Source organism: Aspergillus ambiguus, assembly GCF_047715705.1.
Source record: "Aspergillus ambiguus strain CBS 117.58 unplaced genomic scaffold BDV59scaffold_9, whole genome shotgun sequence".
NCBI lineage: Eukaryota > Fungi > Ascomycota > Eurotiomycetes > Eurotiales > Aspergillaceae > Aspergillus > Aspergillus ambiguus.
The window spans coordinates 215,856-233,044 of record NW_027395522.1 but is presented as its reverse complement, the minus strand read 5'-3'; the positions used below and the strand labels follow the sequence as shown (position 1 = coordinate 233,044).

At 56.8% G+C, this 17,189-nt stretch overlaps 9 protein-coding genes across 9 annotated transcripts; 6 read left to right on the top strand and 3 right to left on the bottom strand.

Moving 5' to 3' along the window:
• Nucleotides 1-543: 543 nt before the first annotated feature.
• On the top strand, nt 544-1,313 carry BDV59DRAFT_200559 (histone-fold domain-containing protein; the record flags this gene model as incomplete). The annotated part of the gene is made up of 4 exons (XM_073693613.1): nt 544-616; nt 670-755; nt 818-908; nt 973-1,313. 4 exons carry the CDS (start codon nt 544-546, stop codon nt 1,311-1,313), a joined length of 591 nt encoding a protein of 196 aa, XP_073549508.1.
• A 493-nt stretch (nt 1,314-1,806) lies between these two features.
• Nucleotides 1,807-3,408, top strand: rip1 (ubiquinol--cytochrome-c reductase catalytic subunit RIP1). The gene is made up of 4 exons (XM_073689157.1): nt 1,807-2,207; nt 2,337-2,425; nt 2,485-2,635; nt 2,714-3,408. Exons 1-4 carry the CDS (start codon nt 1,919-1,921, stop codon nt 2,893-2,895), a joined length of 711 nt encoding a protein of 236 aa, XP_073549507.1. The 5' UTR covers nt 1,807-1,918; the 3' UTR covers nt 2,896-3,408.
• On the bottom strand, nt 3,053-4,685 carry she9 (putative mitochondrion biogenesis protein (She9)). Its single transcript, XM_073687605.1, has 2 exons — nt 4,155-4,685; nt 3,053-4,086 (listed from the first exon to the last, which is right to left on the bottom strand). The coding sequence occupies exons 1-2, from the start codon at nt 4,636-4,638 to the stop codon at nt 3,287-3,289; spliced, it is 1,284 nt and encodes a 427-aa protein (XP_073549506.1). The 5' UTR covers nt 4,639-4,685; the 3' UTR covers nt 3,053-3,286.
• A 2-nt stretch (nt 4,686-4,687) lies between these two features.
• Nucleotides 4,688-5,689, bottom strand: BDV59DRAFT_174902 (putative stress response RCI peptide). The gene is made up of 2 exons (XM_073689156.1): nt 5,409-5,689; nt 4,688-5,357 (listed from the first exon to the last, which is right to left on the bottom strand). The coding sequence occupies exons 1-2, from the start codon at nt 5,464-5,466 to the stop codon at nt 4,939-4,941; spliced, it is 477 nt and encodes a 158-aa protein (XP_073549505.1). The 5' UTR covers nt 5,467-5,689; the 3' UTR covers nt 4,688-4,938.
• Nucleotides 5,690-6,562: 873 nt separating this feature from the next.
• BDV59DRAFT_163695 (SH3 domain protein) lies at nt 6,563-8,339 on the top strand. Its single transcript, XM_073687604.1, has 2 exons — nt 6,563-6,952; nt 7,005-8,339. Exons 1-2 carry the CDS (start codon nt 6,746-6,748, stop codon nt 8,229-8,231), a joined length of 1,434 nt encoding a protein of 477 aa, XP_073549504.1. The 5' UTR covers nt 6,563-6,745; the 3' UTR covers nt 8,232-8,339.
• A 619-nt stretch (nt 8,340-8,958) lies between these two features.
• Nucleotides 8,959-10,026, top strand: BDV59DRAFT_163658 (actin-binding ADF family protein). The gene is made up of 5 exons (XM_073687603.1): nt 8,959-9,070; nt 9,146-9,156; nt 9,229-9,483; nt 9,546-9,594; nt 9,652-10,026. The coding sequence occupies exons 1-5, from the start codon at nt 9,065-9,067 to the stop codon at nt 9,790-9,792; spliced, it is 462 nt and encodes a 153-aa protein (XP_073549503.1). The 5' UTR covers nt 8,959-9,064; the 3' UTR covers nt 9,793-10,026.
• Nucleotides 10,027-10,117: 91 nt separating this feature from the next.
• BDV59DRAFT_174890 (cytochrome c oxidase subunit IV family protein) lies at nt 10,118-11,347 on the top strand. The gene is made up of 3 exons (XM_073689155.1): nt 10,118-10,597; nt 10,700-10,893; nt 10,977-11,347. Exons 1-3 carry the CDS (start codon nt 10,288-10,290, stop codon nt 11,064-11,066), a joined length of 594 nt encoding a protein of 197 aa, XP_073549502.1. The 5' UTR covers nt 10,118-10,287; the 3' UTR covers nt 11,067-11,347.
• Nucleotides 11,348-12,148: 801 nt separating this feature from the next.
• Nucleotides 12,149-14,630, top strand: BDV59DRAFT_174887 (F1F0 ATP synthase subunit beta). The gene is made up of 6 exons (XM_073689154.1): nt 12,149-12,283; nt 12,376-12,536; nt 12,688-12,773; nt 12,840-12,882; nt 12,965-13,281; nt 13,344-14,630. The coding sequence occupies exons 1-6, from the start codon at nt 12,273-12,275 to the stop codon at nt 14,250-14,252; spliced, it is 1,527 nt and encodes a 508-aa protein (XP_073549501.1). The 5' UTR covers nt 12,149-12,272; the 3' UTR covers nt 14,253-14,630.
• Nucleotides 14,631-17,170, bottom strand: BDV59DRAFT_174885 (1,4-alpha-glucan branching enzyme GLC3). Its single transcript, XM_073689153.1, has 6 exons — nt 17,046-17,170; nt 16,863-16,987; nt 16,714-16,813; nt 15,857-16,661; nt 15,431-15,766; nt 14,631-15,363 (listed from the first exon to the last, which is right to left on the bottom strand). Exons 1-6 carry the CDS (start codon nt 17,083-17,085, stop codon nt 14,691-14,693), a joined length of 2,079 nt encoding a protein of 692 aa, XP_073549500.1. The 5' UTR covers nt 17,086-17,170; the 3' UTR covers nt 14,631-14,690.
• Between the last annotated feature and the right edge of the window lie 19 nt (nt 17,171-17,189).

Below are 17,189 nucleotides of genomic sequence, written 5' to 3'. Positions count from 1 at the left end.
GATTAGGTAAGTTGATATCACGTGGGGTGCTGACCGGATTGGGCTGTCAATAGGACCGTGATTTCTTCCTTCTTTTGTCAGCAGGACCCAAGTAGGAAGTCGGTAGTGAGATGTCGAGTAAGAAGTCGAAGAGATGAAGCTGATGAGTAGAAGGGGATCTCAGGAGTATCTGTTACCCTATAGGGAGATATACAGATATACTGGTGGATTATGGATAGTATATACTTGTTGGAAGCATGTCAATCCTGACGGTCAATAATTAGGTCATCATAGGTAGAATGGATATTCATTAGCTACAGTGCATATAAGAATTTAAAGAATAATGCATAGCCAGGTATATACGCCGTACATACGTACATCCATCCATCAAGTACTCAATCACGCGAAACCGTGATCGGAAGTTCCGCGTCGCGCGCCGCAACATCATCATTTTGCCTCTTCACCTCCGCCATCCGTGACCTCCCTTTCCCACTCCCCTCGACCTATACATGCGTCCCATCTGAATATCTCCAATTTCGACCGATCGAACTCGACGCGCCAATGATGCCTCCCAAGACAACCTCCACCACGGACCCCCCGCCCTCCGATGAGATCAGCGGCCAGAGTGTTCTGCCCAGTATGTCGGATTCCGTCCGGTGAGGATAGACGTGCCATTGACGGGTCCTGCAGTCTCCCGAATCAAGAAAATCATCCAGCTGGACGAGGACATTGTGCAATGTTCCAGCAACGCGACCTTTGTGATCGCGATGGCGACCGTGCGTGCAGTTCCTCCGCCACCGGTCTGATCCATTCCGGCTTTCCCTGCTGACTGGGCCAGGAAATGTTCATCCAATATCTTACGGAACAAGGACATAACGTCGTCAAGTCAGAACGCAAACCGCGCAAGACCGTCCAATACAAAGACCTCGGTGGGTTCAGACTCTTACGCGGCAGCCACCCACGCGCAGATGCCCCGAACTAATCCGTTTCCAGCGGCCGCCGTATCCCGGATCGATAATCTCGAATTCCTCGCCGACGTGATCCCCAAAACGACCACCTACAAGCAGTTCAAGGAGAAGCGGGCCAAAGAGGCGTCCCGGGAGGCGGAGGTCGAGAAGGGCCAACGCACGCTGAATGGAGTCGTTCCGCCCCAGGGAGAGACCAACGGGGAGCCGGCGCCGGAGACGACGCGACCGTCGGCGGAGGAGAAGACGTCCAAGAGTCCCCGGGCACCGGTGGTGATGCATGCGTCGGGGGCGGTCAGCACGCTGGTGGTGGATCGGACGGTGGAGTCGCAGGGAGGGGATGAAGATGTGGAAATGAAGGATGAGTAGAGTCGGTTTGGGATGGCGATTGATCGAATTCTGGGTTTGGAGTTGGTTGGCGTTTGGGTTGGACTGATTTGGATGCATTGAAGGGGCATGTGGGATTTGATGTTGTATGATTATGGTGCACTAGGATGTTATATCATCAGATCCTATCTATCTGTGACGGTCTATCATCTATATGCAGTCTATCATCTATATCATGTGTTTGTGTATTGCTATACTAAGGGTCCATAGTCACGGGAAATAACGGAGAGGCGATTAGGTAAGCCCTGAAGAACCTGCACCACCCAGGATCGATCGTTTCAGAGATGGAGAAAGAATATAGGATATAATATATAATAAGGACACTATTTAATGCCTCTACAAGTCTGTCTAGAAGACTAGAAACCATCGAAAAGATTGTAAAAATGTCTCCCACAGTATACATCCTACCGGGTGGCTCCAGCCAATCAGATCCCCCTTATTCCGCCCACGAATCCGAATCTCCGAACGTCCAACTTCAACTTCATCCAGAAATTCCTCTCCCTCTCCATCTCCTCCCCCAGCTGCTCCGCCACCACCCCCCACCTCCCCCTCTCTGCAATTGAAAAACCACAATTGCTTCCTTCGCCATGTCTCTCTCCGCCGCTTCCACCTCTCTGCTGCGCTCCTGCGCCCGCCAGCAGCTCCCTACCACCCGCGCCGCCGTCGCCTCCTGCCAGCAGCGGAGGGGGGTCTCGGAGGCTACCAAGCCCACCTTCGCCAGTCCCTTTGCCAATTCGTCCTCGTCGACCGCGAAGATCCCCGATTTCAGCAAATACCAGTCCAAGAAGGCCCCCCGCTCCAACCAGGTCTTCTCCTACTTCATGGCTGGCTCCCTCGGTCTGGCCTCTGCCGTTGGTGCCAAGGCGACTGTCCAGGGTAGGTGATTCTGATGCGAACGAATCCCCGGAGGAATCGAGTCGATCTTGTGGTTGATGTCGTCCGGATTGTCGCCGTGACCGTGGATAGGCTTTGGGGCTAGAAACAACTGCTGACGTGCCATCGCAGACTTCCTCGTGAACATGTCCGCCTCCGCCGACGTCCTCGCCCAGGCCAAGGTTGAAATCGGTCTGGCCTCGATCCCCGAGGGCAAGAACGTATGTGATGTCCCTTGGCTTCCTGCGTCCCTCCGCAGCCTCCGCTAACCCCCTTCCAGGTCATCATCAAGTGGCGTGGTAAGCCCGTCTTCATCCGTCACCGTACCCAGGATGAGATCAAGGAGGCCGAGGACATCGAATGGCAGGGCCTTCGTGATCCCCAGCCCGACTCCGACCGTGTCCAGAAGCCCGAGTGGCTCGTCATGCTGGGTTCGTTTTCCCCTCCCCTCTCCTGGCCTCCCATCTACTGGTCTTCCCTTCTCCTGGCGTCGGCTAACGCACGTACAGGTGTCTGCACTCACCTGGGTTGTGTCCCCATCGGTGAGGCTGGCGACTTTGGCGGCTGGTTCTGCCCCTGCCACGGTTCCCACTACGATATCTCCGGCCGTATAAGAAAGGGTCCCGCCCCCCTCAACCTCGAGGTGCCCCAGTACAACTTCCCCTCCGAGGAGACCCTCGTCATCGGTTAAGCGGGTTCCCGGACGGTTCGATGATGGAACAACGGAAGTGACGGGCGGGGATGTCTCTGGGGTGAGAGACTTGTTTTAATAGGGATTGGGGGAAAAAAGACCGCGCCTTTTGTTCTATTTCCTTCGACCTTCGTCGCTGCTTCGCTCATAGAGCCTGTATCAGTCTTTGTTTTGGGGGGTATAGAGATCCGTTGGGGGTGGTCTGTCGGTCGTGGGCTGGCAGGTTGCCCGCACGGGGTTGGTGAATATATGTCTATTAGTCTTGTTCGTATAGTCATGCAATTTTCTTTTGTCATATCCCCGCGAGTGGAAGGAAAATAATGCCGCATGATACGTATAATTACATCTATTCATCGTCTAAACTGTACAGTACAATGGGTGGGTGTCGCGCTCACCGCGGCCGGATCAGCGCAATCACCAGCCCCATCATCGCCGCGCCGGCCGCAGCGCTCTGCAGCGCCACCGAGGACAGATCGCGCTGCGTGATGGTCATGCTGCGTTCACTGAAGAGGTCCCGGAGGTACTGGCGCCAGGCGTCGACCGACAGCGTCGACGGCACGCTCGGCAGGGGCGCCGCCCTCTCCTCGTGGACAGCATCCGGGACGGCCACGGTCGAGTCCTCCACGTCGACCTTCTCCGTCGAATCCACCACATCCACCTCTGCCGCCGCCGCCGCCGCAGCAGCAGGGGCAGTAGCAGCAGGGGGAGCCAAGACCTCGACGTGGTTCATCTCCCGCTCCTTCTCGATCGCCTCGATGACCTTCTCCTCGAAGCCCTTCACCAGCCGGCGCCGCCGCCACGGCTCGACCGCGATCTGGAACACCAGGAACAGCAGCACGTTGACGCCCATCAGACCCCAGGTGCCCCAGGTGGACATGCGGCGGATCTTGTCGGACCACACCTGCTCCTCGTGGTAGCGCGAGAGGATGCTCTTGCTCAGCGCGGCGGCGGCCTCCTCGGCCTCGCGCTCGGCGACGGTCAGCGCGGCCTGCGCCTCGTGCTCCCCGACCTCGTTGGTGTGGTCGTTGCGGTAGAGGTGGGTGAACCGCTCCAGGTCGGTGGGCGACCAGGCGTGTTTGCGCTGCAGGAGCTCGTTGACTTCGCGCTGCGACGCCGAGCGGCGGTTGATGGCGGCCGCGTAGGCTTCTTTGGCGTCGCGGACGTGCCGGCGGGCGACCCGCAGGCGGTCCTCTGTACTCCCGAGGTTAGATTGGTTGTGTCTAGACACTCTTCTCTGTGGGGGAGGGGAGGAGGCGTACCCTGCGCGTGGATCTCCTTCTTCAGTGCCTCAATCTCCGAGTACCCCGTCAGATCGTTCAGCCGCTGGCCCGCCACGAACACGTTCGACTGCAGGTTGTCCATCATCGTGCTGAACTGTTTGGAGAACTGTGACCGACGGTCGTCCAGGTACGAGGGGAGGCTGTCGCGCGGGGAGGTCGGGTCATGGCTGGGGCGGGCGTCCGCATCGGTCTGCTGCGTCTGCGTCTGCGTCTGCGTCTTTAGGCTCTCCTCGAGGGATGCAGCGGTCGATTCCGACGGTTCATATTTATGGGTGGGGGGGTCGGGTTTGGACGAGTCGGAGAGCGCAGAGGGCGTTCGGAAGTGGCATTGAAGACAGACGGAGAAGGGCCGGAAGCGGAGGGAGGGGACGGGAAAGGGAGGAGAGAGAGGACGAGAGGAGAGTCGGGGGAGAGGCCCCTTTGGTCGGAGGGACTGGCGGAGCAGCAATGGCAGGGATTGCATTGCCGGGTGTGGGTGGGTGAAGTTGTGAAGTTGTTGCGGTGTTGGGTTAAAGCGGTGCGGGTGAGGTTGAGGCTGAGTGGAGCCTGAGTATGAGCACATCCCCCTCTCTCTATATATGCAGATATATATATATATATATACATATACATATATATAGAGATATCTACTATTCTGCAGAAATGTCATCTACAAAACAATACTATAATCATACATTCGTATAATGCTACTCAAATACATCATCGCTTAATATCATACGGCGTAAACATGCAGAAGCGCGGACAGCATCCAGCCCTACCCCGTTTACTGGGGATCCTGTATCTTGTTGTCGCCCCGGACTGCCTCCGCATATGTCGGTGGCGGACGAGCATCTTCTGCATGGCTGCTGCTTGCACCGGCACCGGGCGCGCTGGGCGGGTTCGCACCGGCCGGTTTGGGCGACTGTGACTGGGACTGCGGGTTCAACGTGCCATATCCCCTCTGCGAGGGAGGCGGCTGCATGGGCTGATGCGAGACATAGTAGTATGTGATGGAGCCGTTTTCGACATCGCCACGACGGTTGGAGCCTCCGGCGATAGGCTCGTAGTTGGGGTCGTCGTAGTCCGGCTCAGGGTATTTGAGGATGATGTACCAGGCGTGGAGAAGACCGGGGACATAGCCTAGGCAGCAGAGGGCCAAGTTGATAATGGAATCCGCCGTGCAGACGCCTACTTTGATCCAGACTGTGGGAGTCAGACAGAGGGAGAGAGAGGGGGGGGAGATGAGGACCGTACCGGATACTGGGGGGAAGAAGATGGCGAGGATGCCCAAAAAAATATCACTTCCGCACATGGTGGTAGATGGTAGAAGAATCAGGGTGAGGGCGATGGTGAGGGGTTGTCAGCGGGTTGATATGAACTCGTTCTGGTTCTCGATGGCTGCCGGGTCAGATGATGTCGGTCACCTGACGTGGATGACCTGACTGACATGACGTTTCCAACCTGCTAAGCATAGGACCTAGGTATAGTGAAGTGACGAACATTAAGTATTCTTTATTGGATAGATGGTATCTAGGTATCTGGCTGTGGAATTGTATGTGATGGTCGGTGAGTGTACGCAGTATATATTTCCCAATATTCCCGATATTCCCAACTACATCAGCCACAGATCATTAATATCATTAATATTGCCCTCCAGCGAATCCCACCAGACGAGCATACGCACCATGTGAGGGTCACATTCCAGAGCGATTCATCCAGTCCCTCACATCCATCCTTACATCAGACGATTCCCGCGGCAAGGAAGGCGGATGAAATCTCCTCTGCACTGACTCTGAACCAAATAGCGATCGCCGGAGGAGCCGCCCGGAGCCCTGCGATTGGCAGGCGACGATTCGAAACATGATGGAGAGATACACAGTACACAGTCCACTCGGTCCTGTGGACGTAGGATGCAATAGAGATCCGGATTCTATCTGATTATGGTGAACAACAAACAGTCCGGAGCCTCTTTTTGTATGATCATATAATAATGCAGTCCATACGGACTCTCGCACCGACCTGTCGACTCATCACAACTTTGAGTTTGTTCCTGCAGGTCTCCTGTTGGATCCCTCTTCAATTTCGATCATTGCTATTATTTATTCTTCTATTTTTTTTTTTCCGATTTCCTATTTCTGAATTTCCTTCGATCTACTCTCTCTCATCTTACGTTCTATCTATCACCGGTTCATCTATCAAACGCCTGTTTGGTGGAGCGCGCTAACTCCGCCGAGTATAAACCCTTCGATTTCCCCTTTTCGCCTCGTCGCCTCAGGCTGCCTCATCACTCTCTTTTCACTCCTCACTCACTCACTTACTCTCTCTCTCTCTCTCTCTCTCTCTCTCCATCTTCCACCCTCTTCACTCCTTCACGTACAACATGATCTTTTACTGAACACTCCATCATGTCCTCCTGCATCTCCCTCGCCGGGTCCACGCAGTGTCCCGCCTTCAACACCTCCTCCATCTCTACCAGCTCCAGTCTTTACGCCGATTTCCCCTTCATGCAAAATGTCTCCTCTGTCTCTACCTTCGATGAACAGCTCTCCAACTATGTCGGCTCCCCCTACATCCAGCGAAAGTAAGTCCCAATGGCTCATCCTCCCCCGATCCATGGCTCATGCCCGTTCCTCAGATACGTCGATTATCTCGGGTGTCAGGACGCCAATCTGACAAACCCCGACAACTTCTACGCTCGCTACACGGTCAGTGCCATCTGCAGTGGCCTCGTCCAAAGCTCCAAGGATGACTGTGACCTGTCCGACGAAGAATCGAGGCCCCTCTGCGCCGAGTCTTGTGTTGGTCCCCCGTTCCACTTCTCCCAACAATCATCCCTAATCCCCCACACAGGCATCCATGGCCGAAAGTGAAGAGTCCATCCTCGTCAATTCCAAACTCTGTCCCAGGAGAGCCAGCAACTACATGGACCAGATCGTTTCCGACTTCACCATCTGTGGCCGCCCGGCCGATTCCCTGACCGTGACCTGTGTGGATGGCGCCGACAACGAGCCCGACGAGTGTGGCTTCCGTTCCAATCTCATCGGCCTGTGTGGGTATTGCGGCGCCAGCTCGCCCAACTCAACCGACTCCTGCTGCGTCAATGCCCAAGCCGAATCCCGCTGCAAAGATGTCTCCGTGCCCTACCCGACGGCCACCATCCACTCGATCTTCACCCAGTCCGCCAACGCTTCCGCTGGCGCCGATCACGGCCTCTCTGGCGGGCAAATCGCGGGCGCCGTGGTCGGATCGGTGGCCGGATTCGCCCTCCTGGTGGCCTTGATCGCGTTTGGACTGATCCACTGGTGTCGCAAGCGCCGGGGCCAGAACCAGAGCGCTCTCAACCAACCCAATCCGCAGCGAAAGGGCTTCGTCGCGATGATGCAACAGCCTTCCAGTCCCAGTCATGCGGCCGTCCCCGGCGGGCGGGTAGCCCGTATGTCCGCTCTGCGCGAGGTCCCCAGCTTCTCCCCCGCCCGCTCCCGCACCTCGGCCGCCTTCTTCGGGGGTGCCAAATACAGCGACTCATCCGACTCGGAGGGTTACGGGGCCAGTCCTGGAGCCATGTCGAAGAAGATCCCCCCGACCACCGGCAAACGGCACGGATCGCTCTCGAGCCAGTCCGCCCTCGCCGGCGCCGGAAGCGACACCTCCCCTCGCTCCGGGACCGTGGGCCAGTATTCATCCCCCGAAGGCATGACCAGCGGACAGTCGGAGCAGCTGTCCACGTTCCAGGACTACTACTCCCAGGATGACATCCACCCGGGCGACAAGGTGGCCGTCCTGTGGGCGTATCAGCCTCGGGCGAATGACGAGTTTGCGCTGGACCGCGGGGAGATGCTCAAGGTGATTGGCATCTGGGATGATGGCTGGGCGACAGGCATCCGGGTGCCGGAGAGCGCGGAGGATTACGACGCGCGACACCGGGAACAACGCGACAGTGGCGTGTCGAATGGCTCCCAGCGACCGATGACCTCTCCGGCTCCCGTGGGCGAGATCAAGGCGTTCCCGCTGGTTTGTGTCTGCCTACCGCAGCATTGGCGCAAGATCATCGACGGGGGTCAAGGGGACGATGGATGATGATAACCTGCAGATGTGCGTGTGCCATGTGGTGTGCGAGTGTCATTTATGCCGGTTACGCCATGACGATAGCGCTGTTCCTTGTTTCTTTCCCGGCTGTTCGTCTCGAACAAAAGTTGCCAGTCAGTTTCCGTGTCGACCTCTTTTTCTCATCTGCGATTGTTCGTCTCGTGATTTTCGTCATTCCGTCAGGGGCGTTGCTGTTCGATTTTCTTTCATCGGTTATATACCCCTTCTCTGCAAGCTACTTGCGTTTCGATTCTTAGGCCTGGGTGTCTACATTGTTTAATGACCGTTGTCATTGCCCTTGTGGGGATGAGACGTAATTGTTGCGTACATATTGATCTATGTACATATATTGCCTGGTAGATAAGCAGTTGTTCAAAGTCAAGACTCCCTAGCACCGTAGGTAGATATATGGACGACTGCGTAAGCAAGAAGGGACGGGACTTACGTAGTAGGCAACAACCCCTGAATGAGGGGAGGTCACGTGTCGCCGCCAGAGGTCGATGAGCGCACCGCCCGTACCTCTTGCCCCTCAATATCTCTCGCTCTCTACCGTTCTTGTTTCTGTTCCTTTTCCCACTTTCCCCTCCTCTCTCTCCCCCTCTCTGTCTCTTCCGCCCCCTCATCTCTCACAGTGAGTCGTTCCTCGCCGTCCTCTTCTCCCCGAGGTCGTCCTCTGTTCGATTCGTCTCGGTCCCGCAATTCAGATCGTGGGCCGGCTGTTCTGACGACCCATCGACCGGGAATCGGGACAAGTAAGCCCAAACTAATCGCGTGCCAATCCAGATCTTCTCCCCCGTTTGTCGGATCTCGAATCACCCGCCATCATGTCGGTACGTGCAGTCTCTTGTTGATACCTCTCTAGATCTCTTCGGTTGGACCGTGCTGATGGGTTTGTTTGTGTACAGCTCGCCTCTGGGTATGTCGATGTCGTCCCCGCCGAGAGCCATTCGCCAGACTCCCCAACAGACTAATGATAGATCGCCTCCAGTGTCTCCATTGCCGATGAATGCATGACCACATTCAACGCCTTCCGCATGAGCGGTGATAACAAGGGCGACAAGATCAAGTTCATCATCTTCAAGATCTCCGACGACAAGAAGAGCGTCGTCCTCGACGAGGCGTCCACCGAGAAGGACTATGAGGCTTTCCGTACGAAGCTCGAAGCCGCCAAAGACGCCAACGGTAAACCCGCCCCCCGCTATGCCGTCTATGATGTCGAGTGGGATTCTGGCGAGGGTCAGAGGTAGGTCTTGCTTTCCTGCGTTCCGGGGATCGGCAGGAGAGTGGTGACTGACCCGTCGACAGAAGCAAGATCATGTTCATCTCCTGGGTTCCTACCGGCACCCCTACCTTGGTACGTCCCGGCGGCCTACCCAAGAGCGAGAGACGTCTTGACTGACTGACGGATTAGTGGTCCATGATCTACGCCAGCACTCGGGAGAACCTCCGGAACGCCCTCAACATCCACACCTCCATCCAAGCCGACGACAAAGGCGATATTGAGTGGAACACTGTGCTGAAGGAGGCCAGCGGTGGTAAGGCCGGTAAATAGAGGACGGCGACCGGCTGGGTCCGGGCCAGGAGCTGCCTGAGAGTCGTGCCTGCCTGTGGATTGCAGAAGGCGACTCGCTTCGGAACGGAATAAATTGGACATGCTTTCTGCATTGTAGCTTCAATATGAGTTCGTTACGAGTAGTTATAGAGGGAATGTAGAGCAGCTAGCAGTCTGTACCTACACTGGCAGTAGTGACCTTATTTACCCGAACGGACAACTTGAAGCAAGCGGAATGGGCTGATTACCTACTCCGACCCCGTCGGCCAATCAGCGCCCCGCCAAAACGGACTAAGCTAACCCGTCCCGACCCTCGAACTTCCCACCTCAAACCAACCGCCGGACGTCGTCTCTGCCTCCTCCATCGCAAGTCTCGGTCTCCCACCCCCCTCCCACCACCCCGATCTCGTCCTCCGTCTTGAGGAATCCCCTCTCTTGTGCCTGGAGAGTCTCTTTCCCTAACTCAATTGTTCGTTTTTCGCCGTCCTTCCCATCATGTTCTCCCGTTCCGTCACCAGAGCCGCTGCTCGCAGCTCGGCCCTGCCCACCACGGCCCTGCGCTCCTACCGCACGGCGTCGGCCCCAATGGCCTGCCTGAATGCCCGTCCGCAGACGGAGAAGATGGCCGCCGCTCCTCAGCAGACTCGCGCCGCCTCCGACCACGCCATCGCCAATCCCACACTTGCCGGCATCGAGAAGCGCTGGGAGGCCATGCCCCCTCAGGAGCAGGCCGAGCTGTGGATGCAGCTGCGTGATCGCATGAAGGTGGACTGGCACCAGATGACTCTCCAGGAGAAGAAGGCTGGTAGGTTGCTTCCTTTCTCTTTTTACTTTTTCTCTCCCCCCCCCCTCGTCACCTCCTTCGAGATTTTTCTCTTCGTCCTCGGCTGACCCTCTCCCCCTCCAGCCTACTACATTGCCTTTGGTCCCCACGGCCCCCGGGCTCAGGCCCCCAAGGGCGAGGGTCTGCGTGTCTTCGCCAAGGTCGCTCAGCTCACCGCCGTCTCGGTCGCTCTCTTCTACGCCATCCACCTGTTCGCTAAGCCCCAGCCGAAGACCATGTCCAAGGAGTGGCAGGAGGCCAGCAACGAATACGCCAAGGTAAGTAACGGGTCCTGGAGACGATTCCGGTCCCAGATGGGGTTGGATTGTGCCGAATTGATGCTGATGGATTTGTTTTACAGAGTGAGAAGATCAACCCGATCTACGGCGTCAGTGCCGAGGGTTACGAGGGCCAGGGCTTTGTCCAGAGCCCTCCTGCCGAGAAGCAATAGATGGGATTTGGGATTCTGGCGCGGGCTGTGCTGAACGGAGAGGGATGGACGGTTGACGGTTGATCTGATGCCTGGGTCGGATCACCGGCTTGTTCGCTCCTGCTCCTCGTCGGGCCGGTCTGACGCCTCAATGAAGCTCCCTGGTGGTGGATGATGCTTGATTCCTCCGGTGGACAGTTACTTCCTTTCGCCTGTGTCTTATTGTTTGTCCACGTCCGTTTGACCAAAAGACCGTGTATCTCGTACTGTGCAATAATCGATGTATCTCTTTTGTAGTTGGTAGTATTCTTGTATCTGGTACTTGTCTTCATGTGTAGATGTGGTAAAATGTCCTGGAACCTACGTAGCAAGGACTAGGTAGGTTCGTGATTCGGTCTGGTGCCTCAGGTATGGCTCTGTTGATCTGAGACGGACGGATGTTACAGATACAGGGATACCGGGTAATGACGTCCACGGGTGAACGGCTAGAGGATTCCACCAGCGAGAGCTCCACGGTAAGTGTTGGGAGGTCGATGGGGATTCTCCTCTGGCGTAGGGAAATACGAATTGTGGAATTGTTCATTAGGTATACAGGTGGACTGATCAGAATTGGATGCTGGGGCGGATGAGGTTGTGTATGAGAGGGTAATAATACCGCAGATTTTTCTGTCCGAAGAGCGGACGCAGCCGGAAGAGTGTCGGGGCAACCATGTTATTGATGATAGTCATGATATTTGGGGATTCATGATCTTAACTCTTTGATGCTGTCTCCTGTGTATTTATTCGAACTATCTAAGTAGGAATTATACTATAGGTGTTATTATACTGTACGAATTAATTCATTGTTTTGTCGTTAGCAATGTGCCTCCCTCCCTCTACTCCTAGTCCCTAGTACCTCAACTCCATCGTCAACAAAAAACGATAAAACAATAATCTAAACTCAACATAATAATCCGAGTAGCTGCAGCTATAACCATAACTATACTCCCTATGCATCCTCATACAACAAGAGAAGAGAAGAGGTAAACAGAAGAGAGACGGTGTCGGCACATCACGGGATCGTCGGCAAAACCCCCCCGGAAAGGCTAAGCCGGACTCGCTCTCCCTTCTTCCTTCTCTCGCTCTCCCCGTCACCTCCTCTTCTCCTCTCCCTCTCCCTCTCCCTCTCTCTCTCCTCCTTCTCCCCTACACCTCTTCTATCCCCCATCTCGCTCTAACACCGTCATCATGTTCAAGAGGTATGTTCTATCTTCCCCTTCCCCTCTCGCTCTCTTTCTCTCTCTCTTCTTTGTTTCCCTTTTTATCTCTTTCATCCTTCTAACCTACCTAGCGGTCTCGCCCGGACCTTCGGGAGGGCTGCTTTTGCCCGACCCTCCGTCGCCCGTCGCGCCCTTCCCTCCAAGCTCAATGGCCTCCCTTCTCTGGCCCGTTTCGCCAGCACCGATTCCACCGTCGGCAAGATTCACCAGGTCATCGGTGCCGTCGTCGACGGTATGTGGTCTCCCCCGATCTTCCAGGAGAGGAAAATCCCTGCCTTCCCGGCCCTACGCGAAAATCTTTTCCGGGCCTCGATACCATCCCCCAACCACCCTCTCCGACCGCGTCTTGGCCTCCAACATCTTTCTCTGACTGTCGCCTGTAGTGAAGTTCGAGGGTGAGAAGCTCCCTGCCATTCTCAACGCCATTGAGACCGACAACAACGGCCAGAAGCTCGTCCTGGAGGTTTCCGTATGTACTCCAGGAGCTCCTGAAGCTCCTTCTGTCGATGTCATCCCAATACTAACACGCCTTTAGCAACATCTGGGTGAGAATGTCGTCCGTACTATTGCTATGGATGGTAAGTTGATTTTTTCCTGTTCCCTCCCGGCGGGTCTCACCGCTTCCCTTTACGTGTCCTAACCGCTCCCCCCCCATTATAGGTACCGAGGGTCTGACCCGTGGTGCTGCCGCCCGCGACACTGGTGCCCCCATCACCATCCCCGTCGGCCCCGGCACCCTGGGCCGTATCCTGAACGTCACTGGTGACCCCATTGACGAGCGTGGTCCCGTCAAGGCCACCACCCACCTCCCCATCCACGCTGAGCCTCCCCCGTTCACCGAGCAGTCCACCGAGGCCGAGATTCTGGTGACCGGTATCAAGGTCGTCGATCTCCTTGCCCCCTACGCTCGTGGTGGTAAGATTGGTCTCTTCGGTGGTGCCGGTGTCGGTAAGACCGTGTTCATTCAGGAGCTGATCGTAAGTCGTCCGCTCCTCCCTTGCTTCCCATTCACCACCTCTCTGACCTGTCTTTTTTTTAGAACAACATCGCCAAGGCTCACGGTGGTTACTCCGTCTTCTGTGGTGTCGGTGAGCGTACCCGTGAGGGTAACGATCTCTACCACGAAATGCAGGAGACCGGTGTCATCCAGCTCGACGGTGACTCCAAGGTGTCTCTCGTCTTCGGTCAGATGAACGAGCCCCCCGGTGCCCGTGCCCGTGTCGCCCTGACCGGTCTCACCATCGCCGAGTACTTCCGTGACCAGGAGGGTCAGGATGTGCTTCTCTTCATCGACAACATCTTCCGTTTCACCCAGGCCGGTTCTGAGGTGTCCGCCCTGCTGGGTCGTATCCCCTCCGCCGTCGGTTACCAGCCCACCCTGGCCATCGACATGGGTGGTATGCAGGAGCGTATTACCACCACCACCAAGGGTTCCATTACCTCCGTCCAGGCCGTCTACGTGCCCGCTGACGATCTGACTGACCCTGCTCCCGCCACCACCTTCGCTCACTTGGACGCCACCACTGTCCTGTCCCGTGGTATCTCCGAGTTGGGTATCTACCCGGCCGTCGACCCTCTCGACTCCAAGTCCCGTATGCTCGACGCCCGTATTGTCGGCCAGGAGCACTACGACACCGCCACCCGTGTCCAGCAGATGCTCCAGGAGTACAAGTCCCTCCAGGATATCATTGCCATTCTGGGTATGGACGAACTCTCCGAGGCCGACAAGCTCACCGTCGAGCGTGCCCGTAAGCTCCAGCGTTTCCTGAGCCAGCCTTTCACTGTCGCCCAGGTCTTCACTGGTATCGAGGGTAAGCTGGTCGACCTGAAGGACACCATCCGCTCCTTCAAGCAGATCATCAACGGTGACGGTGATGACCTCCCTGAGGGTAAGTTTCCTTTCTGCGCCTCTTTTCCTGTCGCAACAACCCCCCCGCTAATCTGGTGATAGGTGCCTTCTACATGGTTGGTGACTTCGAGTCTGCCCGTGCCAAGGGTGAGAAGATGTTGGCCGAGCTGGAGAACAAGGCCTAAATGTAATATTGTTGTTTCCAAGCGCCCTTTTCCCTTGCCGTTTTCTCTTTTGTTTAGATTTTGGACTTCCTTTCGGCAGTGTTCCGTTTTCTGTCGATCCGTGTACAGTACTCGAATCAAGAAAAGGGAGTTGAACGAAAGGAGATATCCAATCCATTCAAGAGAGAGCCTGGAAAAGAGCACTGCCTCCCTGAAGTCGACGCGTCGTCCGTCGGCTGTGTTACACTATGTGCTCATGTAAGTAGGTTAAAATGACCTTCAGCCTGATACCCCGGGGCTGGAATACATCTCTTGTACGTTCGTAGTATTTGTACGCTTGTAACAAAATAACATGATGTATCAAAAGTGTTCTTCAACTATTTACCCCTTCCAACGTCTCCTCCAACGCCAACACCACCGCCGTCCGACTCGGCAGATACACCTGCACATAGTTCCGCCGGCCATTCCACTCCAGGTCGGTCGTGAAGAAGCGCGTGTCGGCGCGGTTCCGCGCAAAGCCGCCGAAGCGCTCCTCGTCGGTATCCAGCACGATGCGATAGGTGCCGGCGACGTCGACGCCGAGGCGGTAATCGGTGAAGCTCTCGACCGGGTGGAAGTTGAAGACGAAGAGCAGGCCGGCGCGCTCGAAGGCGACGACCTTGTCGCCCTCGTGCTTGAGGCTGACGTAGGCGGGCTCCGCATGCAGCCAGCCGTAGCGGGCCTCGGTGTGCTGCATGGCGGCGTCGAACGCGGCCAGCTGGCCGTAGCGCAGCAGCGGGTCCGTCGTCAGGTTGAGCTGGCGGCGCGCGTACCAGAACGAGTTGGCGTTCCCGGCCCGCGGGAAATCCAGCCACTCCGGGTGGCCGAACTCGTTGCCCTCGAAGTTGAGGTAGCCCTCGCCGCCGAGTGCGTGCGTGATCAGCCGGATCATCTTGTGCAGTGCCATGCCGCGCGCGATGGTCGGCGTCAGCGGCGTCAGGATCGACATGTTGGTGTACATTTCCTTGTCGCAGAGCCACATCATGAGCGTTTTGTCGCCGACGAGGCTGTATACGTTAGCAGGGAATAGAGAGAGAGAGAGAGAGAGAGAGAGAGAGAGAGAGAGGGGCTCACGCTTGGTCGTGGCTCTCGGCGTAGGCGATCGTCTTCTCGCCATATCGACGGTTCGTCAGCGTGAAGGCCAGGTTGCCCATGTCCCATTCGTCGTCGGACTTCTCCTTCAACAGCTTGATGTACATGTCCGGGATGGCCATGCCGAGCCGGTAGTCGAAGCCTACTCCGCCCTGTGCGTGCGGGAGACATAGCGCTGGCATGCCGGATACGTCCTCGGCGACGGTGATGCAGTTGGGGTAGAGCCGGTGAAGCATCTCGTTTGCGAGCGTGAGATACATGACGCCTTCGGCGTCGACGGACGGGCCGAAGTACTCGTGGTAGTTGCCGGAGAAGCCGCTGTTTGGCTGGTTAGCTCGCTGCGTTGCGCCGTTGATTGAGACTGGGGAGGGGGGGAGAGAGAGAGAGAGAGAGAAAAGGGAAACGTACGTGCCAATGCCGTGATGGGTGTACAGCATGCTGGTGACGCCGTCAAAGCGGAAGCCGTCGAAGCGGTACTCTTCCATCCAGAAGCGCAGGTTGCTCAGCAGGAAGCGCAGCACCTCGTGGCTGCCAAAGTTGAACAGGCGACTATCCCAGAGGTCGTGGCGGCCGCGCGCCCCCTCGTGAAAGTACAGGTGGTCGGAGCCGTCGAAGCAGTTCAGGCCGTCGAGGACGTTCTTGGAGGCGTGGCTGTGGACGACGTCGAGGAGGACGACGAGGCCGAGCCCGTGTGCGGTGTCGACGAGCTCCTTAAGCCCTTCGGGCGTGCCGTAGCGGCTGCTCGCCGCGAAGAAGTTGTTCACCTGGTAGCCGAAGCTGGCGTAGTAGGCGTGCTCCATAACGGCCATCAGCTGGATGGCGTTGTAGCCGAGCGCGTGGATGCGCGGCAGCATGGTCGTCGTGAACTCGCCGTAAGTGGCGACGCGGGTGTCGGGCGACGAGATGCCGACGTGCGCTTCGTAGATGCGCAGGCTCTGCGGCTTCGGGGGTCGTGCGTGTCGGAAGTGGTACTGCTGGTCGGCTGGCGGGTTCCAGAAGACCGAGTCGTATGTCGGTGATACGGAGAGGTCCTGCACCGCGCGTTTGATCCAGGCGGGGATGCGATAGAGGCGTTCGCCAGATGGCGTCACCATGGTGATCTTGATCTTACTGTCGTGCGGGATGACGGGCTGGCCGTTTGTCGCGGGAATTGTGAGCTCCCATACGCCGAAGTTGTTCTTCGTCATGGGATGGGCCGTTGCGTCCCAATTGTCTGGATGTGTTATTGGCGATGTGTATGGTGTTGGGGAGTATAGGATACGTACTGAAGTCGCCCACGAGGGAGGCTTCCACCGCATTGGGAGCCCATTCGCGGTAGGTGATGTCGCCGTTGGCGTTGACGTTGAGGCCGAACTTCTCGTAGCCCTAGGGGAGTCAGATGGAGAGCTCTGTAGCTGTGACGATGGATGGGTACCCGGCTGAATTGGTCCAATCCGCCTTCAGTGTCGTCGATGGTCTTGATCCAACCTTCGACAAGCGCATAACGCTGTCGCAGGGCATCACGGAATGGTTCCAGCCATGGATCGAGCTGGATGACCCCTGGACGGTGTTAGCTTGTTCCTGAACCGTAGCGATGGAGATAGGGCTAAACAGGTACCGGTGCCGTCGGGGGGGTTTGTGGCCTGGGAGGAGGCCATTGAGGAGTGGACGACGGTCGAAAGATGTAGGAGAAGAGTTACAGGAGTGAAATGGAAGAGAGCTTGAGGTTATCGAGAGATGTTGTTTGGACGTTGGATGATGA

Excerpts from the sequence above, each read along its gene's own strand:
- BDV59DRAFT_163695 (XM_073687604.1), top strand. The coding sequence starts at position 6,746 with ATGGCTCATCCTCCCCCGATCCATGGCTCATGCCCGTTCCTCAGATAC. Across the intron at positions 6,953-7,004 it reads CCCTCTGCGCCGAGTCTTGT|GCATCCATGGCCGAAAGTGA; the intron begins GTTGGTCCCCCG and ends TCCCCCACACAG.
- BDV59DRAFT_163658 (XM_073687603.1), top strand. Across the intron at positions 9,484-9,545 it reads GATTCTGGCGAGGGTCAGAG|AAGCAAGATCATGTTCATCT; the intron begins GTAGGTCTTGCT and ends ACCCGTCGACAG. Across the intron at positions 9,595-9,651 it reads CTACCGGCACCCCTACCTTG|TGGTCCATGATCTACGCCAG; the intron begins GTACGTCCCGGC and ends CTGACGGATTAG.
- BDV59DRAFT_174885 (XM_073689153.1), bottom strand. The coding sequence starts at position 17,085 with ATGGCCTCCTCCCAGGCCACAAACCCCCCCGACGGCACCG. Across the intron at positions 16,662-16,713 it reads CTCCCTCGTGGGCGACTTCA|ACAATTGGGACGCAACGGCC; the intron begins GTACGTATCCTA and ends TAACACATCCAG. Across the intron at positions 15,767-15,856 it reads ACCCATCACGGCATTGGCAC|CGGCTTCTCCGGCAACTACC; the intron begins GTACGTTTCCCT and ends CCAGCCAAACAG.
- BDV59DRAFT_174902 (XM_073689156.1), bottom strand. The coding sequence starts at position 5,466 with ATGTGCGGAAGTGATATTTTTTTGGGCATCCTCGCCATCTTCTTCCCC. Across the intron at positions 5,358-5,408 it reads CTTCTTCCCCCCAGTATCCG|TCTGGATCAAAGTAGGCGTC; the intron begins GTACGGTCCTCA and ends TGACTCCCACAG.
- she9 (XM_073687605.1), bottom strand. The coding sequence starts at position 4,638 with ATGCAATCCCTGCCATTGCTGCTCCGCCAGTCCCTCCGACCAAAGGGG. Across the intron at positions 4,087-4,154 it reads GAAGGAGATCCACGCGCAGG|AGGACCGCCTGCGGGTCGCC; the intron begins GTACGCCTCCTC and ends TCGGGAGTACAG.
- rip1 (XM_073689157.1), top strand. The coding sequence starts at position 1,919 with ATGTCTCTCTCCGCCGCTTCCACCTCTCTGCTGCGCTCCTGCGCCCGC. Across the intron at positions 2,208-2,336 it reads TGCCAAGGCGACTGTCCAGG|ACTTCCTCGTGAACATGTCC; the intron begins GTAGGTGATTCT and ends GTGCCATCGCAG. Across the intron at positions 2,426-2,484 it reads CGATCCCCGAGGGCAAGAAC|GTCATCATCAAGTGGCGTGG; the intron begins GTATGTGATGTC and ends ACCCCCTTCCAG.
- BDV59DRAFT_174887 (XM_073689154.1), top strand. Across the intron at positions 12,537-12,687 it reads CATCGGTGCCGTCGTCGACG|TGAAGTTCGAGGGTGAGAAG; the intron begins GTATGTGGTCTC and ends TGTCGCCTGTAG. Across the intron at positions 13,282-13,343 it reads TGTTCATTCAGGAGCTGATC|AACAACATCGCCAAGGCTCA; the intron begins GTAAGTCGTCCG and ends TCTTTTTTTTAG.
- BDV59DRAFT_174890 (XM_073689155.1), top strand. The coding sequence starts at position 10,288 with ATGTTCTCCCGTTCCGTCACCAGAGCCGCTGCTCGCAGCTCGGCCCTG. Across the intron at positions 10,598-10,699 it reads TCTCCAGGAGAAGAAGGCTG|CCTACTACATTGCCTTTGGT; the intron begins GTAGGTTGCTTC and ends CTCCCCCTCCAG. Across the intron at positions 10,894-10,976 it reads CCAGCAACGAATACGCCAAG|AGTGAGAAGATCAACCCGAT; the intron begins GTAAGTAACGGG and ends TTTGTTTTACAG.